Below are 21,908 nucleotides of genomic sequence, written 5' to 3'. Positions count from 1 at the left end.
CCAATATGACTGGTGTCCTTATGAGAAGAGATTAGGACACAGATAGGTATAGAGGGAAGACCATGTGAAGACAAAGAGAGAAGGTGGCCATCTGGAAGCCAAGGAGAGGAGCTCCCAGAAGAAACAACCCCGCTGACACCTTGACCTTGGACTTGCAGTCTCCACAATGATGAGGAAGTAAATTTCTGTTATTTAAGCCACCCAGTCAGTACTTTGTTTTGGCAGCCCTAGTGAACTAAAACAAACTCCTGCAGACATGGCAGAGAGGGTTTGCAGAAGGGCCAAGAGAATGGTGGTTTAGATGCTTCCAGTTTTCCCAGCTTCTCATGGACTCTCAAATATCCCTTTGGCTTCTCTAGTTCTTTCTGCTTCAGGTAGCTACCAACCTCCTCTGGTTTTGGTGGTTAGCCTAAGTAGCTAGTAAATAGAGTGTTTCTACTCTTAATCTTATTTCCCCTTTATGAAAACCTTATGATAGGAGCTGCAGAATCTCAATGTCACCCAGCATGGTTGATCCCACCCTCCAGAAGCTCACATTCTATGCGGAAGACAGACACAAGGATCACTTCACTGCAGCATGGGAGGGGCTGTGATAGTGCTCAGCAGGGGGCATGAACTAAGGAGGACATCTTGAGCCTACCTGAAGAAGAAGGTCACAGAAGGCTTTGTGGTGATGATGGCCAAGCCTAAAGTCTGTCAGTTCTTTGAGGACAGAGGCTGGGTCTTGCTCACCTTCCTTCACCCATGGCATCTAGCACAGCACTTTGCACATAGTACGTGCTCATCTAATGTGTTGGGCGAATGGCTCTCTTAAAGTCCCTTCCAGCTTTATGATGCCATAATTCTGTGGCCTCAGAGGTCCCACAGCAGTCAGATGGCTTAAGGTGCTGCTGGCAGATGGCGTGAAGGTGAACAGACATGGGGTTTTATAATATGCAAAATCACTTATGAACAACTAAACTGGAAACCAGGGAGGAGAGCATAATGAGCTTCCCTTCTTAGCTTAGATTTCTAGGAGAATCCTCAGGCATAACAACAGGAACACAGCCAGTGCAGCTGCCCCATGTGGATGATCAGAGGCGATGTCTTACTCTCCACAAAGCCAAGTTTGGTCAAGCTCCTCACAGCTGTTTCCCACAGAGAGGAAATCCCCTAAGTTCCCAGGCAGTGTAAACTGACCGTGTGTTTATCAAATACACGCCATGGCCCCAAAACATGAAAACAATCCAGATGCATGAACCTGCAATGCAGCAGTGATTCAAGACACTTGGGAGTAGGGAGGAGAGCGTGAGTGAGAGAACACTTCAATGCCGAAGCAGAGTGGCTCTTCTCTGGAGAACACCCAAACTGATCTAAAGCCAAAGTTCAAAAAATAACAAACATGCAAGCCTTTTGAAAACAAATTGTGCCTAGATATCTTTGCAAGCTGAGTGGTCAACCCTCAGACAGTGCTATGAGGGAGTGATTGCAGATCACCCAGCACCCAAGGAATTAGGGGCAGCTCATGCTCTCCTTGTGTCCAAGGGCTCCGAGAGCTCAGATTAAAATTCTTACTGCCCAGCTTTTGCAAGATGGAACCAAAAGAGCCCACTTGTGAGAAGGCAGGGGATTGAGGAGGGTCCCCTCCTCCCAGTACGGACTGTGTGGTGCCTTCAGATGAGCTGTTTTGTTTCACGCTGAGCTGAGCTCACCTAGGCGATGACCTTGTGACAAGAATACCAGGCTGAGTCCAGATCAGCAAAGAGGGGACAGGAAGAGGAAGAGGAAGAGAGAAGCAAGTGCAGCCATGTGAAGCTGTGACTGACAGAAGCCAAGTCAGAACTGCTGGTTAACATAATTTTTAATCCTTCATCAGGGCTGGTAAAATGTTGACAAAGGAGAGTCCTTGTAGTGAATCTCTCAGTCTATTGAGAAAGCTGTTTCAGACCCAGGGACATAAGGCAGGTGTATTGGAGTCATCAGACTCTCTACAAAATATTAGTCATCAGCTCTGCAAAAACCGTGGGCTGCACTGGGGCGTGAGTCCCTCAAGGTTTAACTAAACATGGCAAACTGGGTGTACACAGACGTCCTTAATAGCTTCTGGGGATTCTGGAAAGAGCTGGGGACCGGCTCCCTCAAAAATCTACTCTAAGAAAATTCACTGCAGGCCCAGCGTGGCTTCTGACCTGGAGGATAACAATCATAATGGAAGTGCTGTTAAAAATAAGAATGACTATGAGTTATTGAGTTTTTGATCTGCTCAGGCACCGTGCTGGGCCTACGCAGTATCTCATTCAGTCCTACTAAGGACTATTACTGTCCCTTTCCTACCTAGGGGAAAAGGAGATTTAGAGAAGTCAAACTGATTTCTCATGGTGACAGTGTAGGCGGTGGAGCCAGAATACAAATGCAGGGGCTCCAGCCTCAAAGCCCGTGCTCTCTGCTCACATTGGCCCACCCAGGGAAGACACTGTCAGGACGTCCTGGGGGTTTCAGGCTGTTAAGAAATAACACCGAGTGACAGCCAAGGTGTACTGTGGATCTACCTGAAGCACCCAACTCACTCCATTCCATGGTGTGACTAATGGCATTTCAGATCTGTTTGTGCTCCGACCTGACCTCAGGAAGCCAAAGTCCCCTGAGGTCTGGGGTGTGTATGCTTGGGGACCCGAAATTAGAGGCACACCTACCTAGGATTGAATGTAACGATCTAATCAAGAAAAGGTGTGTATGTGTGAGGCAGAGTGAGAAAACGAGAGAGGGAGAGAGAGGAAGAGAGGCCCAGTTTGTTATCCAGGGGACAGGAAAGGAACTGATGAAGGCCCTGAAGATTCAGTCCAGGCAACTCCATCTCCCTACCAGGCTCAACCCTCAGTACCCCAGCTTTCCCTTCCCCACATCCTCCAAGATCTTTCCCCTTAACAGCTAAAGACACCCTAGGCTGCCCAGAATGAAAAATATCCTGGAACTTAACAACAAAGGAGCTGCCATGTTCCACTGTATTTCTTTTCTTTTCTTTTTTCAGACAAGGTCTCACTCTGTTGCCCAGGCTGGAGTACAGTGGTGTGATCTTGGCTCCCTGCAGCCTCGACCTCCTAGGCTCGAGTGATACTCCTGCCTCAGCCTCTTGAGTACCTGGGACTATAGGTGTGTGCCACTGCACCCAGCTCTTTTTTTTTCTTGATTTTTAGTAGAGACAGAGTCTTGCTATGTTGTCCAGTCTGATGGCAGACTCATGAGCTCAAAGGATCCTCCTGTCTCAGCCTTGCAAAGTGTTGAGATTACAGGCATGAGCCACTGCACCTGGCCTCCACTGTATTTCTAAACTGTGGGTCTCTGGCTCCTCTAATTTTCCCCCATCCCGTAGGCCCAGCCTCCAAGGCTGCCATGTCTTCCCCTCCCAGCTCTGCTCTGGAGGCCTGATTCTCTGGGAGGCTGTTGGGCTCACCATTGGGAAAGGCCATCCTTAGGTCACTTGGGGCCATAAGCAATACCAGCCTCCTCCTCCTGCCATTTTGCACATCAGGAGATACACCAGGAACCTCAGTGTCTCTCTTTCTCTCTCTAGCCTGGTCTCTGGGACCTAGGTCAGGAGGGCATGATGCTTTCAAATAGAAGAAGAAATCTCCAATTCTTTTGCCCTCTGTCTTTGCAAGCCCTATCTTTTATATTCACTTCCTCTGACTTCTCAGTAAACATTGGTTTGAAAGTGAATGGTATTATCAGCTGCCAGTTTACAATATAAGGGGGTCTGAAGAGGAATGAAGGAGAAGCAGCTTTGGAGGAAGGAAGAGTGATCAAAATTAGGTTTCCGTCCTTTTGGGTTGCAGGGGAAGCGGGGTGGTCAGTGGTAACAGTAAGCCAGTCACAGGGCTTTGCAGAGCAGGACTAATTCTGTGTTCTGCACTGGGTGAGGCAGGTGCAGTTGCCACCTGGGCTTCAATCTGGGTCCCAGAGGAGTTAGTTCATATCTTGGGGCCATCTTGCAACTGCAATCCCATTTTGAAGCCAGGTAGCAGAGTTTGTGCTCATAGTCATTTATTCTTTTTGACTGTGTCTGTCTTTTATTCTCCTTCTGTGTTTTCCAGAGCAGTCTTCTTCCCTCTCCCCAGCCTCCCCAAAGACCTGCAAATTTTGTTTTCTGTTAAGTGCTCATCTCCCCCGACCCCCCTACAGCTGGGGAAGGTGTTGGTATCTCCAGCGACCTCAGGCTTCAAGTTTCCTTCTAGGAGGTACCAGTTGGCTGCCCATGCAAATCAGTTTTGCCTGGGGATCTTGGAGAAGAAAGGGAAGCTCAGAGGAGGCACTGATCTTGCCCTGTGTTTTAGGGAAGCTGCTTTCACTGTTGCTTTCAAGTGACCCGGATCTCATTAAACATACTGATGTGGGGTGTGCTTCTGAGAAGGTGCCTGACAAATGAACTTGGCTTGCTTGTTGCCTTTGAGGGTCTGTGGGAGAGAATCACAAGCCTGTCCAGATCTTATCTTCTCAGGAAGGGGCAGGAAAACAACACAGCAAAACAGCTGCCCGGACGAGAACACCATCTAGTGTCTTCACACCACACACCCACATTTGGTGGTTTCTGTTTCCCATGAAGATGAAAGAGGAGGGGAGAGGCGTGTCAGGGATTCCCTGAGCCTTGATAGGAGGGTTCAACTGGGTGAGGAAGGGACCATCAGGCCAACCCACGTAGATGGACCCACTCAGCTCTCAGGACTCATCTCCTCCACCTGGACCGCTCTCCCTGGTGGGGCATTGAGGGACTGAGGGCTCTGGTTTTGTTCTCTAGAAGAGGCGATCCATCAATAAAAATCTATTAAACATGCACTCTGCGTCCACCTTGTGCTGTGGGGAAGCCAATTAGATACAAGACCATCCTGGCCCATGTGCAACTTCATTAAACCAATCACCAATAAAGGAAAAATTAAGTAACATGTAACACATGTGCTCAAATCACACGTGTGAGCAGTTAAGTGGTACATGACTAACTGGCAAATGAAAGACAGATTCACTCTCAGTTTGCTCCTACACTGACATTTCGCCGAACGAACGGAACAGTCAGAAGGGTAACACACCACTGCAGCTAGCTGAGGTGGGGGCGGGAAGGGGAGGGTCTTAGATAGGGCAGCGTGGCCTGGCTGGAGCTACCTCTACATGTCTCCAGTTGTAATATGAAGGACTTGTTTTCTGGATGGATTCAGGGCCAACTTTGCCATGTTCCCGGAAGGCTCTGGTTGTACCTTCTTGGAAGACATCCATCCTACCTGCTGTCATCTGTCTCCTTCTCTTCGATCAGAACCTACTGCTGAACCTTCCTCCATTGTTTGCTGTAACACACTCTGATATAGGCCCCCTGCTTCTACCCTTCAGAATGATGTTAGCAGCAGCTTGTCCGCTATTGCCTTGGCCAGGATAAATTCTCACTGAAATGCTAATAGAAACGAATTGAATGGAATGGAAGGTAATTGGTTTGGGCAAGTCTCAGCTCTGTTTCTCACTAGGTATGACTGTGAGCCTCAATTTCCTCATCTGTAAAATGAGTACAAAAAGGATATCTTTATTGTATGATTGTTATGAGGATCCCAGGAGATAATGAATGTGAGGGCACCTATCACAGCACTGGGTGTGTGTTCAGAGTCTACTGCTGTGTGGGCACTTACCAAGGCCCATGCCAAAGCAGTGCTTCTCAAACCGGCGTGTGCATTGCGATCACCCGAGGAGCTTGTGAAACGTGGATTCTGATTCAGTGGAACTGGATGGAGCCTGAAATTCTGTATTTCTAGTAAGTTCCTGAGCTGGTTCAAAGACTACACTTTAAGTAGCAAGGTATAAAAGGACTTTGTGATTGGAATCCTGCATTTCCATGACTCACTCGAGTGCTGACCCTCCCCTGCATTGATGGTTTACGCTGACTCTTGCCTCCTCTGTGTTTGGAACCTTTTCCACCTCCTTCTAGTCTCTATTTCACTCCACCTCTGTTGCTGGCCTTTTTGGCACCTCAATCTACTTACCCCAGTGGCCTGACTCTGCACTTCTCTCCGACTCTGCCTTCTAGAGTGCCATTGCTCACACTGACTACCCGTCTTTACTGCTTCTGGTCTAGTGTCAGAAGACTCTCTTAAAATTTGCCTGAGGTAACCTTTGGATAAAGCCCAACCCATTTTCCTTCTCCCGTGGGCTTCCAGGAAGCTTACAATGAAGTTTTGTGTTGAGTTATAACATTCTCTCCCCAAGTTTTATGATAATGAATTAGTTTCTTCCCACTCACCATTCTTCCTTTATGACTTGGTTCTTACAGATTTTATTTTTTTATTTTATTGTAGGTGTTGCTATTTGCTAGCTGAGTGATCTTGGGCAAGTCACTTAACCTCTTTGGGATTCTGTTTTCTTTCCTATAAAGTGGGGATAATGAAGGTACCAACCTCGTAAGATTGTTGGAAAGATTAGATGAGCAAATATCTGTAAAGTCCTTAGAACAGTTTTTGGCACATAGTAAGCACCACACGAATGTTATTCATTGTTGTTGTTATTATTCTATAAACTGCCTCAAACCCTTTTGAAAGTGAAAATGGTATCATCATCATCATCATCATCATCAGAAAAACCATGTCAGCATCAAAGTGGTATGCAACACACCATGAAATTATTGTATTACCCTGAAATACATAAGTTATGGGACATCTTTTAAGCTAGAAAGAAAGAAATTTAGGACAAATTAAATCAAATACGGTAGATGGTAAACTTTAAGAAACTAGTTTCTTGTATCCTAAAATCAAGTAGTTCCAAGATGGATTGAAATGAAATAGAATTTGTCCTACCCAACTGCGCCTTTGAACCACATCAGCCTACTGACAGGCCATATCATCTCCACATCACAAAGTGGGCTTTGAGCATTGCAGTCTTGACTGAAACAATTCTTTTGAACCTGCTCACTTCTTTTCTGCCCTGTTCTCGCTTTCTGGTCTATTGTAGCCCCGGACTCTTGGGCCTTGTCTCTCATTTCTGGTCCAATTAATTTCTTAAACCTAATCACTGGATTCAGCTGACCTGATTTGACACCATTGCCTTCTCTGACTTGTCACATTTCTGTCTGCTTCAGGACACCATCCCACTGGATTTTGCTCTAGCTCCTAGGACTTTACTGGATGACCTTCTGGGGTTCTCATGTATCTGCCTCATACCTTCATGATTCCCTCAATGAATTTATTTTATGTCTATTCTGTGCCAAACACTGATATAAAGGCTAAGGAATATAGAAGTAAAAAAAAACCCAACAAAAATCAGACAAAGTTTTGGCTACCATGGAGCTTCCTTTTTTTGTTGGAGGAGACAGACATAAATCAATAAATGCTATATACTCTATATTCTTAAAGTGTGATCCATGGGCCAGCAGCAATGGTATCATCTGAAAGCTTGTTACAAGTGCAGAACACAACCCTATAGAGTCAGAATCTGCAGTTAACAAGATCCCTGGTTGATTTGTGTGCACATTACAATTTGAGACATGCTGCTTGTACAAGATAGTCTGTCCATGATATGAAGGAAAAGAAAGCAGGTTAAGGGATTAGAAAGTGGAGGTGGGGTGGAATGTGCATGAGTGCTATTTCCAACAGGATGGCCAGGGAAGGCTGCCTTGGTAAGACAGCATCTGCTCAGTGACCCGAAGAGGGGAGGAGTATGCCAGGTAAATCTTTTCCCAGCAGAGGAGACAGTGAGTGCAAAATCCTCTAAGCAGGAACACGGTTGGCCTGTTCAAGGAGCGGCAAGGGGGTCAGTGTGCCTGGAGCAGAGTGAACAGGAGGAGAGTAGAAGGAGACAGGAGCAGGATGAACAGGAGGAGAGTAGGAGAGAGGAGCAGGAGGATGCCAGATCATTAGAGTGTGGGTCAGAATGAGAACCTGAGACTCTGCCCAAGTGGGATGGGAAGCCATTGGAGGGTTTTAAACAAAGCAGGGGCATAGTTATGCCTTAAAAGGATCACTCTGGCTGCTGTTACCGTGGAATGACAAAATTAGAGGCAATAAGACCAAGTAGAGAAGGATCACGTTAATCTAGGAGAGAAATGATGATAGCTTAGGCTAGCGTGGTAATGTCGGCGGAGATGCTGAGAAATAGTTGTATATTATACATATTTTGAAGGTAAAATTAATAGGATTTTCTGACAGGCTGGGTGCAGAGGATGAAAAAAGGAGGGAGGCCAAGGACGACCCCAAGTTTTTTGTCCGAGAAACTTAGATATGATTGCCATTTGCAAGAGGAGCTGATTTGATGGGGAAAATTGTGGATTTTGTTTTAGACACGTTAAGTTAGAAATGCTTACTGGAAAATCAAGTAGACCTGTTGAGGATGCATTTGCTTATATGAGTTAAGGTTTGTGGGAGACATTTAAAGTAGGATGGACTTTAAGGATCTTCTACTTCATTTCACAGCTGAATAAACTGAGTCTGAGTGAGGTGAGGTGGCCTTGCCCAAGGGCACACAATGAGTTGGTCATAGTGCTTACTTTTGGTCTTTTGCACTCATTGTGTGCTATCTCTCCATGCATGGAGAGATAGCAACAAATTAGGTCAACAAATTATTAAGGACAATTTGTTTATTTGGAATTCCCAAACCTTATAGGGTTGTGGAAATGAAAGATAACCCATCTTTGATATTTCTTGCCAAAGCCTCATTCCTAGGCTAGAGGGCTCATGGGTTGGATTCTAGGGGCCATTCTTGAATCTCTAGTTATATCAGGAAGATTGCTTGAGCCCAGTAATTTGAGACCAGCATGGGAAACATTGTAAGATCCCTGTCTCTACAAAAAATTAAAAAATTAGCCGGGTGTGATGCTGTGCACCTGTAGTCCCAGCTACTTGGGAGTCTGAGGCGACAGAGCCAAAACCCTGTCTAAAAAAAAAAAGAGTTTCAGAAAGACCCATAGACTCATTTTACAAATGAGGAAGTTGAGGCTTAGAGCAGTTAAATGACTAATTCAAGATCCTATTGCAGGTTAGTAACAGACCTGAGACTGGAATTATGTCTTCTGACTTAACAGTGCAGAACTTAGGACTTGGAGTAGGAAGATCTGTCTTCAACTTCCATCATTTCCATGCACCTAAGGCAGGGAGAATGAGTCTCTCACCTTCTTTAGGTTTTCACTTCCCCAAGTATGTGACACTGTGCAAGTTACTTATCACTCCAATACATTAGCTTATTCATTTGTAAAGCAGAGTTAATCAAATGAGATAACTTACGTAAAATGTTTCAGGAAATTGCTTTTTTTTCCTACTATAGCACACAGCATTTCATATGCCAAAACCATCCAAAAGATAGGAAATCCCAATTGAACCCTTCATTAGGAAGAGGATACTGACTTGGGAGAGTCCTGTGCACATGACTTATATCCCTAGTGTCTTAGTCTGTTTGTGTTGCTATAAAGGAATATCTTGAGATTAGGTAGTTTATAAAGAAAAGAATTTTCTTTGGCTCATGATTCTGCAGGCTGTAAAAGAAGCATGGTGCTGGCATTTGCTTGGCTTCTGGTGAGGGCTTTAGTGCTGCATCAAGACAGGCAGAGAAGGTCAAAGAGGAAGTGGGCACATGGGAAGACAGACCAAACCTCAGGGACATCCTGGCTTTATAAGAACCCACTCTCATGGGAACTAATCCATTTTCCCAAGAACCAATCCAGTTTCTGAAGAGCAAGAACTCACCCATTGCCTTGAGAATGGCACCAAACCATCCCACCACAGGTGATCCCCCCATGACTCACCAGCTCCTATTAGGCCTTGCCTTCAACACCACCACACTGGGGATGAAATTTCAACATGCGTTTCAGTGGAGACAAATTATATCTAAACCATAGCACCTATCCAGCTCCTTTTCCAGCTCCCATCATCTCCTAAAGGGGTGATTTTTAAATTTTTCTCCTCTACCACCTCTTCTGTCCCTCTCAGAGAAAATATATGCGTCAGATTGGAGCTTCTTTGATTTTCTGTAACCACAAACATCTGCATAAACACCCATTCCCATCTCTTCCTCCTTCTGAAATGGCACTATCCCACTTTTTCCCTTGGCTAACTCCAATTCCCACTTCTTCTTTTCAACTCAACTCAGAGGCCACTACATCCTTCCCACATCCACCCTACATTAGCAGATTGGCTGCCGTCTTGTTTCCTCCCACAGCACCTTGTGTCTCCTTGATCATAGCTCGAATCCCATTGTCTTACAATATTTGCTTATTCGAAAGCCTCCCTCATTAGAAGGTAGGGATTCTATTTGTCACCCCACCTACCTGGTGCCTGGCACACAGTATGTTCTTGACAAATGCCTTTGTGTAGGTGAATGGGTGCACTATGCTCACTTGGGTTGTCCTGAAGATGACTTCATTAGCTTATGTTGCCATCTCTCCCTGGTCTGAATTTCCTGGTGAGAGAAGAGTCTTCAGGTCATCCAGGATCTCTCTTTGCACCTCTCACCTTCAGGTAGAAATGAATGAAAGCAAAGGTGCTCTGTTTTGACTACTTTGCTCCAGCTGTACACCTGGTCTCCTGTTTGTCTGAAACCCTCTCTTGAATGGTGCAGGTGAGGACGCTGATGTCAGGGATGGCTGCTGGAGGAGGCAGGTGGTCCTGAGCCAATAGCCATATAGCTATAAGCTCTTGGTTTTCCCTGCAGTGAGTCTGCTCCTCCATTCATTCCCGAGCAGCCTCACCTGCTTCTGGGAACCTTTCTTGAGGTCCCCTGCATCTCTTCCCCAGGGCCAGTGAGCCAGGCCCAGGGGGCTCTAAGCAGGTTGTAGTAACGGGGATCTCACCAAACAGGAGACAAAAGGAAATGGGAGGACGTAAGAGAAATAAATGAGAAGGAGAGGGGATGGCTTCCTGCTTCTCTTACCCCATCAAGTGTGGCCTCAGCTCCAGTGACTCAGCACAACCATCTCCACCTGTCCTCTGGGATTCGCATCTATGACATGGGCTTGGAGGCTTAGGACAGGGAAGGCTACGTGTTCCACGGGCCTGGCTGAGGTAAGCCTGTGCAGAGTGGAGGGGTCTTGGCATTCTTTCACTTGCACTAATGGAGCCCCTTTGCCCTGGCACTGGGCTCCGGCCATGGAGGCCTCTGTGCCCTCTCATCCTAACCCTGACACTCCACACTTTTCCTGCCCTTCTGATTCTCATTGGAAGTCACGTATCCTGAGGAATAAGGTACAGTGGTTAGGAATTTGGACTCTGGAGACAGCCCCACCTGGGTGCAAATGGGCTCCACCATGGAACTGCTCTGCAAGTTACTTACCCTCTCTGAGGCTGAGCTTTTGCAGTCAAAAGGTGGCAAGTATCTGCTCGTAGGGTTTTGGAAGGACTGTGTTAGTTAATGCTTATGAGCTGGCTTTTGAGCTTTTGACAAATAGTGACTGTTATGCTTTTTTTTTTTTTTTTTTTTGATGGAGTCTTGCTCTGTCCCCCAGGCTGGCGTGCGATGGTGTGATCTCAGCTCACTGCAACCTCACCTCCCGGGGATTCTAGCAATTCTCCTGCCTCAGCCTCCCAAGTAGCTGGGATTACAGGTGCCTGCCACCATGTCCAGCTAATTTTTTGTATTTTTAGTAGAGATGGGGTTTCACCATGTTGGTCAGGCTGGTCTTGAACTCCTGACCTCAGGTGATCCACCTGCCTTGGCCTCCAAAAGTGCTGGGATTACAGGCGCGAACCACTGCGCCCGGCCCATTATGCTGTTTTTATAACTACATCTTTCTCTAACCTGCCTTATCAGAAATAATTCCCTTTCCATGGTGTTATTACAGAACTTTGTATTAATATCTACTCATTTTCATAATAGTATATATAATATATGGTAGATATGTTATATGACACATATATGGTATATATTATATATATACTATATACTTATATGGTATAACTATAGTATATATACTATATAGTATTATAGTATATACTATATAATTAATAGTATATAATAATATATAGTATATGATAATAATAGTAATAACTTTTATTAAATGCTTACCATGTGCCAGACACTGTTTTATGAGCTTTATATGCATTAATTCACTTAATCCTCTCAAGGTAAGTGTGATTGTTATCCAAATTTTATAGATAAGCAACTAAGGCACAGAGAAAGGAGGTAACTTGCCTAGTGGTCTGTAGTAAGAGCAAGAGTAGGATGTGAAATGAGGTAGGCAGGCTCCAGCATTACAGATTGTTGTACACGGGCTTTGCTACCCACCCCTGGGCTGTGAGTTTTATGAGGTGCACTGCCTGGGTCTGGTTTATCCTTGTAATCCCACCAACGCCTTGCTCCAGGTCTGCAGTTATTTGTGGAATGCCTGTACAAAGGAGATGCCATCAGCAGAATGTACTAGCTCTTCAGTGGCAAATAGCCCCAGGAGGGAGGATGCCAGCTTCCCAGTGCCTACTTACCAAAACCCTAGCCTCCTGCTCATTTCTGGTCCAACTAAATGGGCTATACCTGAACCTGGCAGCAGTCAGGAGATGTTTTTTCCCCCAGGGAATAGTGCCTATAGTGTACAAGGCATACTGTGATGGGAAAAAATGATGACAAAGATGATTAAAGTCGGAAAAATTGGGTCTCATTTTCCAAGGGACTCTTCTTGAAAAGTGAGCAGAAGTAAGACACTGGGCACAAGCATGAACTCAACTATGTGGTGGTCAGCCAGCAAAGAGAGATGGTGCTCAGTATCCTATCCAGTGGGCCAGCAGGGCCCTGCTGAGCCATCCACTCATCCCCCACTCCAGGCATGCAGAAGCTGACAGTCACCTGAAGGTCATCATCATCAAAAGACATTAGTGTGTGGCCAGGCACAGTGGTGTGTGCCTGTAGTCTCAGCTACTCAAGAGGCTGACATGGGAGAATGATCACTTGAGCCCGGTTTAGAGACTCTGTCTCTAAAACAAAAACAAAAGAACATTAGTGTGTATTGAAATAGGCATATGATTGTTGATTGTTAGCAAGTTACTTATGTCTTCTAATCTTAAATTGCATCTTCTGTGAAGTAAGGACACTAATAAAACCTGTTACACAGATTTGTTGGGAGAAAATAAAGCATCATACATTGCAAAGGGCAGTAAAGATATGTTATATCTGCAGAATGCTATAATAATTATCACTAAGTAAGGATGCTAGTAATAATAATATCTAATCTCTATACAGCACTTGCTGTATGCCAGAAACTCTTTTAAGTGTTTTATACATATTTAATCCTCACAACAATCTTATAGGATAAATACTATCATTTATTTTACAAGTAAAAAAAGTAAGGCACAGAGAGTTTCAGTAGATTGTCCAAAGTTACAAAGCTAGCAAGTAGCATAGTCGACATTTGAAATCAGGCTTTGAGTCTGTGCTAACTGCCACGCTATACTTCCTCTTTATGGAGAATGTGAGCATGTACATTTTATAAGCATAATTGCAGGTAGCCCTCCCTCCCCACTCCCTGAACTCTGGCTGCGGCAACATTGGGTTATTGTTCATACTGGGATCAATCCACCCCTGAAAAAGCATCTGGAGTCTGCTACAGATTCCAAATCTTGCCAAAGCTTGCCTGGTGTCCCAGAAAACGATAAAGAGGGTCAGTTTTGTTTTCAGTGAAAGGCCAGGTAACCTCTACAAACTCCCTGGGTTCTCATGGTCCTGACATCTTTTTTTTTTTTTTTTTTTTTTTTTTGAGACGGAGTCTTGCTCTTGTCGCGCAGGCTGGAGTGCAATGGCACAATCTTGGGTCACCGCACCCTCCGCCTCCCAGGTTCAAGTGATTCTCCTGCTTCAGCCTCCCGAGTAGCTGGGATTATAGGTGCCCACAACCAGGCCCAGCTAATTTTTGTATTTTTAGTACGGACGGGGTTTCGCCATGTTGGCCGGGCTGGCCTTGAACTGCTGACCTCATGATCCACCCGCCTCGGCCTCCCAAAGTGCTGGGATTACAGGCGTGAGCCATCACGCCTGGCTGGTTCTGACATCTTAATGTCCAGCAGAGTCCTCAGTAGGTGAATCTGACTGCAGTGGAGGTGACTCCAGAAATCAGACTACAAATATGCATTAGGCACCCACACTATGACCAGCATAGTGCTGGGATGTGGGGGATGATGTATAAGAAGCAGGATTATGGTCGGTATCCACAAAGAGTTAGCAATCCGGTTGGGAAGATCCAACAGATGAAACCACAGGATAAGATAACAAGATAACATGAAGTGAAAATGTGATGCTTGAAATTGTTCAATATTGACAATTAGACCATGAGAGATAAAGGGAACATGCTGCTAATTGTATACCATTCAGTTCCTGGTCTTTATGTCAAAGCTCCAAGTTTTCATGTCTCCCAGCATGAATGACCTGTCCTTTCTTCCTAGGGAAACAATTCCAAGAAAAAGGACATTCTTCACCCAGCAGCTCCTGCCATATTCACTGAGATGTGTTTTTGTATTTTCCTATGTATTTCTTCATCAGAGATAGTAGGTAAGTCAATCTGGGGTCTGTTACCCTTTGAGTAATACCTGAAAAAGTGAGGAGAGCAGAGGGCACTTGGGTCAAGTTGTTATGTCAGATGATTCCCTGCACCCTGTTTCATGGTGTGCTCTCACCTCTCTAGGGACATAGAAACTGCTTCCTAACCACTGATGCTTAGGTTGCTTCAGGTAAGTCATCATCTTAATTCTTTGATGGGCTGCAGCCCTTTCTCCTCTAACTGGATGACATTGGGTAAGTTGCTTACTCTCTTTTGAATTTTAGTTTTCTTCACCTATAAAATGGATGTGTTAGTCCATTTTCATGCTGCTTATAAAGATGTACCTGAGGCTGGGCAATTTACAAAAGAAAGAGGTTTAATGGACTCACAGTTCCATGTGGCTGGGGAGGCCTCACAATCATGGCAGAAGGTGAAAAGCACGTCTTACATGGTGGCAGGCAAGAAAAGAGAACTTGTACAGGGAAACTCCCCTTTATAAAACCATCAGATTTCATGAGACTTATTCACTATCATGAGAACAGCATGGGAAAGACCTGCTCCCATGATTCAATTACCTCCCACTGGGTCCCCTCCCACAACACATGGGAATTCAGGATGAGATTTGGGTGGGGACACAGCCAAACCATATCAATGGATATGTGAAAGTGTATTTGAGGCCAAGCTGAAATAATCAATACAGAGTCCTTACCATCATGACTGGTACATAATACATTTTTCTAAAATGATATTTTTGTTATTAGTTCTACTGCTAATATCCTCACATTGCTACCACCATTATCATCACCACCAACATCACCAATATCATCAATACTATCATCACCGTCATCATCTAACCAGTACATCCCATGTGCCATTTCCTTAGGACCTATTCAAATGACTTGTTGGTTAATCTGATAAATACCAAGCTCTGTTTGAGTGACAGTGGCTTAATTTGTCACCCACTCAGGAATATCTTTATTCAAGTTTGCAGGGGGCAAGGGAGTGACTTGCTGAAAATTAATTCTGACAATTGTAGGCCCCATAGTGGGAGAGAAAGGAAGTTAGTTTTGGCTGAATGGACTTTTGGATGCTTCCCAGATCCCGTCCTCTGCAGGTGTCAGTTCTGTCCCAGAAATAAACTACTTCACTGGGTTTTCTCCCTTGTCCCACAATGCAGGTAAAGGAGACCTTAGCCCATGAACAACATTTCCCCTTTCTCCATTAATTACAGTGTCATGGTGAAGGGAGGACTTCATTTTAATTTCAGTCCTACCTAACACAGTGCCCGGAGGAAAACAACAGAAGTGTTTGAGGTTGGGATTCTGAAGCATAAAAAGCACAGGTTAATTACCTTTGGCTTCACAGGCAGATTTCTGTGTACACAATTGTGTTTCATCTTTGTAACCTGAGGCTCTACTTTGAGGGTTTCTCAAGTAGAGAAATTATCCATGCTCTGTCCAGAGTCATGCTCGAGTTAAGAGCTCACAGGATGATGGGCATAAATACCACTGGAGCAGCCCTGTGACTCTTGGGGCCCCTATAAGAGAAGTCCTTCTCTGAAGAGAGATTGATTTGGTAATTCAGAAGGCTAAAGGGACTCATTCTGAAATTTTTGCTTTGGGGCTCCCATTTAATGTTCCACTCTGCAAAGCGGTGTTCAGTTCTATTGAAATTCTTCACCAAGTCAACACAAATTTCACTGTGGAAATGAGTGTGTGGAGACATTTCTGATGTATTATTATTATTATTATTATTTTGCTCTTGGCTGAAAACACAGACCTTTGTGCAGAATGTGGATTCTGAAAGGCCATTGAAGGCCGGTTGGGAGAATCTTTAAGGCATCTCAGGGGAACAGTTAGCACAATACAGCACATGCCAGCTTGCCTTGAGGCTGGGAAGGCTAAAGCTTTCTCTGTATCACCCCCACTCTTCCTACACACTAACCCTGAGAGGATCTGGAAGGCACATCCCCTTGGCTGGTACAGGAGGCTTGTTCCATTCATCCATCGAACAAATATTTGTTGAGCGTCTGCTAGTGCCAAACCTATTCTAGGTGCCAAGGATACAGCAGCGAGCAAAAATAGGCAACAATCCCTCCTGACATAGAATTCACTTTTCCTCAGGTTGGTTGAATATTGGTATTTTGTTCTCTCTGACTGTACGTATGTGTGTATTATGTAGATGTATCTTCGATTTTATATATAAATCTTAGATTGATACAAAATAGCATGTAATACAATTTAAATATATTGACATATTGTATTAGTCTCTAATCACACTGCTAATAAAGACATACCCGAGACTGGGTAATTTATTTATTTATTTATTTATTTATTTTTGAGACAGAGTCTCACTCTGTCGCCCAGGCTGGAGTACAGTGGCGCAATCTCGGCTCACTGCAAGCTCTGCCTCCCAGGTTCACGCCATTCTCCTGCCTCAGCCTCTCCGAGTAGCTGGGACTACAGGCGCCCGCCACCACGCCCGGCTAATTTTTTTGTATTTTTAGTAGAGACGGGGTTTCACCGTGGTCTCGATCTCCTGACCTCGTGATCCGCCCGCCTCGGCCTCCCAAAGTGCTGGGATTACAAGCGTGAGCCACCGCGCCCGGCCGAGACTGGGTAATTTATAAAGGAAAGATGTTTAATTGACTCACAGTTCCACATGGCTGGGGAGGCTTCACAATCATGGCAGAAGGTGAATGAGGAGCAAAATCACATCTTACATGGCAGCAGGCAAGAGGGCAGGTGCAGGGGAACTCCCCTTTACAAAACCATCGGATCTCATGAGACTTATTCACTATCACGAGGACAGCACGGGAAAAACCTGCCTCTGTGATTCCATTACTTCCCATCAGGTCCCTCCCATGACATGTGGGGATTATTACAATTCAAGGTGAGAGTTGGGTGGAGACGCAGAGTCAAAGCATATCACATATAAATAATATATGAATAAAAATTTGTAATTATACATTCTTAGATTGTGTGTTCCAAGAAGGCAGGGGTTGAATTCATCCAATTATCTTTGTACAAGCCCAGAATAATACCATTCATTCATTCACTCATTCGTTGATTCACTCAACACATACTTTCTGAGAGCCTACTCTGAGTTAGGTGATGGGAATACAGTCATGAGCAGAAAACCCCTCACAGAGATTATAGTCTAATTTAGTAAATGTGAAAACAAAGATAGTGAGGCCATGATATTTGTTGACATTTAATTTAAGTTTATGATGCACGAATCTGAAATCTTACATCCAAAGAGTCATGTTATATTCATTGCTAGTTGACATATTTTTTTTGCATGAATGACATTGCCCACCCTATGTACAATCTGGTTTTTAAAAATCTTTTTATATTGAAATATGTTTAGCTTTGCAGAAGGGTTGCAAAAATAAAGCACAGAGGATTCCTATGCTCCCTTCTCCCAGCTTTCTTTTTTTTTTGAGACTGAGTCTCGCTCTGTCTCCCTGGCTGGAGTGCAGTGTCTCAGTCTTGGCTCACTGCAAGCTCTGTCTCCTGGGTTCACGCCATTCTCCTGCCTCAGCCTCCTGAGTAGCTGGGACTACAGGCGCCTGCCACCACCCCCGGCTAATTTTTTGTATTTTTAGTAGAGATGGGTTTTCACCATTCACAGGATGGTCTCGATCTCCTGACCTCATGATCCGCCTGCCTCGGCCTCCCAAAGTGCTGGGACTACAGGCGTGAGCCACCGCGCTTGGCCCCAGCTTTCTTTAGTATTATCGACTTGTGCAACTATGGTACATTTATCAAAACTAAGAAATTGGCATTTATGCAATACCATGAACTAAATTACAAACTTTATTTGGATTCACCAATTTTCCTGTTTTTTTTTTTTTATTGTACTTTAAGTTTTAGGGTACATGTGCACAATGTGCAGGTTTGTTACATATGTATCCATGCACCATGTTGGTGTGCTGCACCCATTAACTCGTCATTTAGCATTCGGTGTATCTCCTAATGCTATCCCTCCCCCCTCCCCCCACCCCACAACAGTCCCCAGAGTGTGATGTTCCCCTTCCTGTGTCCATGAGTTCTCACTGTTCAATTCCCACCTATGAGTGAGAACATGCAGTGTTTGGTGTTTTGTCCTTGCGATAGTTTACTGAAAATGATGTTTTCCAGTTTCATCCATGTCACTACAAAGGACTCATCATTTTTTATGGCTGCATAGTATTCCATGGTGTATATGTGCCACATTTTCTTAATCCAGTCTATCGTTGTTGGACATTTGGGTTGGTTCCAAGTCTTTGCTATTGTGAATAGTGCCACAATAAACATACGTGTGCATGTGTCTTTATAGCAGCATGATTTATAGTCCTTTGGGTATATACCCAGTAATGGGATGGCTGGGTCAAATGCTATTTCAAGTTCTAGATCCCTGAGGAATCACCACACTGACTTCCACAATGGTTGAATTAGTTTACAGTCCCACCAACAGTGTAAAAGTGTTCCTATTTCTCCACATCGTCTCTAGTACCTGTTGTTTCCTGACTTTTTAATGATGGCCATTCTAACTGGTGTGAGATGGTATCTCATTGTAGTTTTGATTTGCATTTCTCTGATGGCCAGTGCTGACGAGCATTTTTTCATGTGTTTTTTGGCTGCATAAATGTCTTCTTTTGAGAAGTGTCTGTTCATGTCCTTCACGCACTTTTTGATGGGGTTGTTTGTTTTTTTCTTGTAAATTTGTTTGAGTTCATTGTAGATTCTGGATATTAGCTCTATGTCAGATGAGTAGGTTGCAAACATTTTCTCCCATTTTATAGGTTGCCTGTTCACTCTGATGGTAGTTTCTTTTGCTGTGCAGAAGCTCTTTAATTAGATCCCATTCGTCAATTTTGGCTTTTGTTGCCATTGCTTTTGGTGTTTTAGGTGTTTTTTTTTTTTCTTTTTAATGTTCCAGGTTCCAGTCAGGAACAGCCTATGAAATCATTCATTGTATCTCTTTAGTGTCCTCTGCTCTGTGAGTTTCTGTCTTGTTTTTATGACCTTGACAGTTTTGAAGAGTACTGGTAAGGTATTTTATAGAATGTCCCTCAGTTTGGGTTTGTTTGGTGTTGTCTTACGGTTATTCTGGGGCTATGGGTTTTTAGAAAGACTACTACAGAGGTGAAGCAGGCTTCTCACTACATCCTGTCAAGGCTATGTGATATGAACATGACTGGTCACAGGTGACGTTAACATTGGTCACTTGGTTAAGGTGGCGTCTGCTAGGTCCCTCCATGGTGAGGTTATTTCTTCCCCTTCATATATTCTTTGTTAGAAGCTAGTCATTAACCAGCCCACATGGGAGTGGGAGAGATTAACGTCTGTCTCCTAGAGGAAGGCTTCTTTCTTCTTGAGTTTTCCTCACTTATGTGTCTTGTCTTTGGGAATAAGGGCTTTAAGAATCATAAGATTATTTTCCTTTGAAGTGATGTTAAAGTTATGCTATATTAAAGTTCAGACATTTAATCTGTTTGTACTGCACTTTGTTTAGAACATTCTTCATCATTTAACATGAGCCTGTACAATACAGAGAGAGGGAGGGAGGGAGAGAGCTGGATTTTCACTGGAGCGTTCTAAAGTTCTTGTTATTTGTAAATTAACTCCAGTACTACAGATGCAATACCCTTTCCTCAGTTGAAAGCAGTTTTAGCAACTGCCTATTGTATTTTAAGATAAGAGACTCAATGGTAGTTCAATTCACATAACTGTAGAATCATAGAACACTAGGCCTGGGCACAATCATCTGCTCTGGTATCCTTCCTTTACAGATGAGGAAACTGAGGCACAGAGAGGAGGCATGACTTTTCTGAGGTTGCCCAGCCAGTCAGTGGGAGGCTGGGCCTCCTGCTTCTCAGGGTTCTTTTGCTGTAAATTCCTGTCTGACCTCCCCAGTAACAGAGGGGATTTACACCGTCTCCCCTCACTCCACCCTCACCCCACCCTCACCCATCCTGGCTTTCTCCAGGGCCTCCCATTTCTCTCTGTAGATCAGGAATAAGGCCTCTATCCAGGCCATACTTAGGATGATGCAAGATCGCAAATATCCTCACACCTCATTCCCACTCAGCTCACACCCGCCACCCTGAGGGCAGAAGGACCTCTCAGGCTTCAGCCACTTCCCTGCATCCCATCCCACCAACTTCAGCTGTGGTCTGCAAGTCCCACACCTCTTCTAGCCAGGCTCTGCTATAGGATGGAGATACTGTGGTTTAAAAGTGGAAGCTCTCTAGTAAATTTGGAGTTCACTCTCAGAGACTGCTGTCCCGGGAACAAGGAGATCAATTCCCTTAGAAGACCAAGCCCGCTTAAAGCCATGGAGGGACTAAGCAAGTAGGTCTTACCTTCTCAAGAGGCAATATGACTCACAGGTTGCATTTGGGAGGTGAAACAGGAAAAACATTGCCCCCTTCCCCCTACCACCCAGTTCCCCTGGGGCTAGAAAGTGAAGGGGTAAACATCTGGCTGAATTTGCTGTGCTCAGGAGATATGTCATTTCTCCCCATGAAAGGAATGAAGCTTAAAGTCCCATTGGGCTCCTATGTTCAAAAGGAGTCCGAAGATCAAATTCATATGGGGATGCTTTCCAGTGTCTCCCTGGAGGATGAAGTTTACAGGAGGTCGGGGAAGAGCTTTCTCATGCCAGAGGCTAAGTGGTATCCAGGGGTTCAGTCAAAACATCTGACTGGCTGGATTTTTCACATTGCCCATTTGGACAGTCTTGGCCATAGCTGGGGATCCTACAGGAAGCAGAGCCAAAGGTAATGAAAGCCTCCAAGGAAGTGGCTGCAAGTGTGGCTTCAAGGGCACCTCCTGCATGGGGCTTCCACAGATTGGGCAACCCATGTGGTGACGTGAGTAAAGGTGAGGTTTGGGTGCCTCAGTTTACCTCTGGGGTTGTGCCTCATCCACATATCCCTCTTGGTCTAGGATCTTCAGTATTCATGCCTTTTCCCACCATTAAGATCTCTCAGAAAAGCTCAAGAACTCTTTTATGCTAGCATGTAAATCAGCAGCTCTGCGTCAAAATATTAGACCTTTACAGGGATCATTGCTTTTAAATAGGGATAAACATGGTCCTCAACCTTGGCCTTGCAGCAGTATCACTTATGATACGTTTATGAAATGTAGAAGACTGGGCCCTTTTCAAACTCTATAATGTTAAAAAAAAAAAACAAAAAACTCCACAGGTGAATCTCACTCACCACCAGGCCTGACAGCCATTCCTGCTTTAAGTGGGAAGGTGTTACTGTGTGATTCCCAGACCAGCAGCATCACCATCACCTGGAACATAGAAATGCAAATTTTCACCCCGTCTCTACTGAAAATACAAAAAATTAGCTGGGCATGGTGGCAGGTGCCTGTAGTCCCAGCTACTCCGGAGGCTGAGGCAGGAGAATGGTGTGAACCCGGGAGGCAGAGCTTGCAGTGAGCTGAGATTGAGCCACTGCACTCCA

General features: G+C 44.7%; 1 protein-coding gene and 1 long non-coding RNA gene across 3 annotated transcripts in view; both read left to right on the top strand.

Moving 5' to 3' along the window:
• BTG4 (BTG anti-proliferation factor 4) overlaps positions 1 to 21,908 on the top strand; it is a 161,581-nt gene that overhangs the window by 99,192 nt on the left and 40,481 nt on the right. For both annotated transcript variants that reach the window (XM_058446659.1, XM_058446660.1), the window contains exon 6: positions 14,352 to 14,457. In XM_058446659.1, coding sequence (XP_058302642.1) covers positions 14,352 to 14,454 — 103 coding nt within the window. In that variant the 3' untranslated portion in view covers positions 14,455 to 14,457. The remainder of the gene's footprint in view (positions 1 to 14,351; positions 14,458 to 21,908) is intronic.
• On the top strand, positions 887 to 4,809 carry LOC116476917 (uncharacterized). The gene is made up of 4 exons (XR_004250308.1): positions 887 to 2,706; positions 3,008 to 3,129; positions 4,071 to 4,214; positions 4,311 to 4,809. It is a non-coding gene; the product is annotated as an uncharacterized LOC116476917 (long non-coding RNA).

The sequence above is a fragment of the Hylobates moloch genome, unplaced genomic scaffold, assembly GCF_009828535.3.
Source record: "Hylobates moloch isolate HMO894 unplaced genomic scaffold, HMol_V3 SCAFFOLD_11, whole genome shotgun sequence".
In the NCBI taxonomy this organism is placed as follows: Eukaryota; Metazoa; Chordata; class Mammalia; order Primates; family Hylobatidae; genus Hylobates; species Hylobates moloch.
This window is presented reverse-complemented; position numbering and strand designations above follow the sequence as displayed.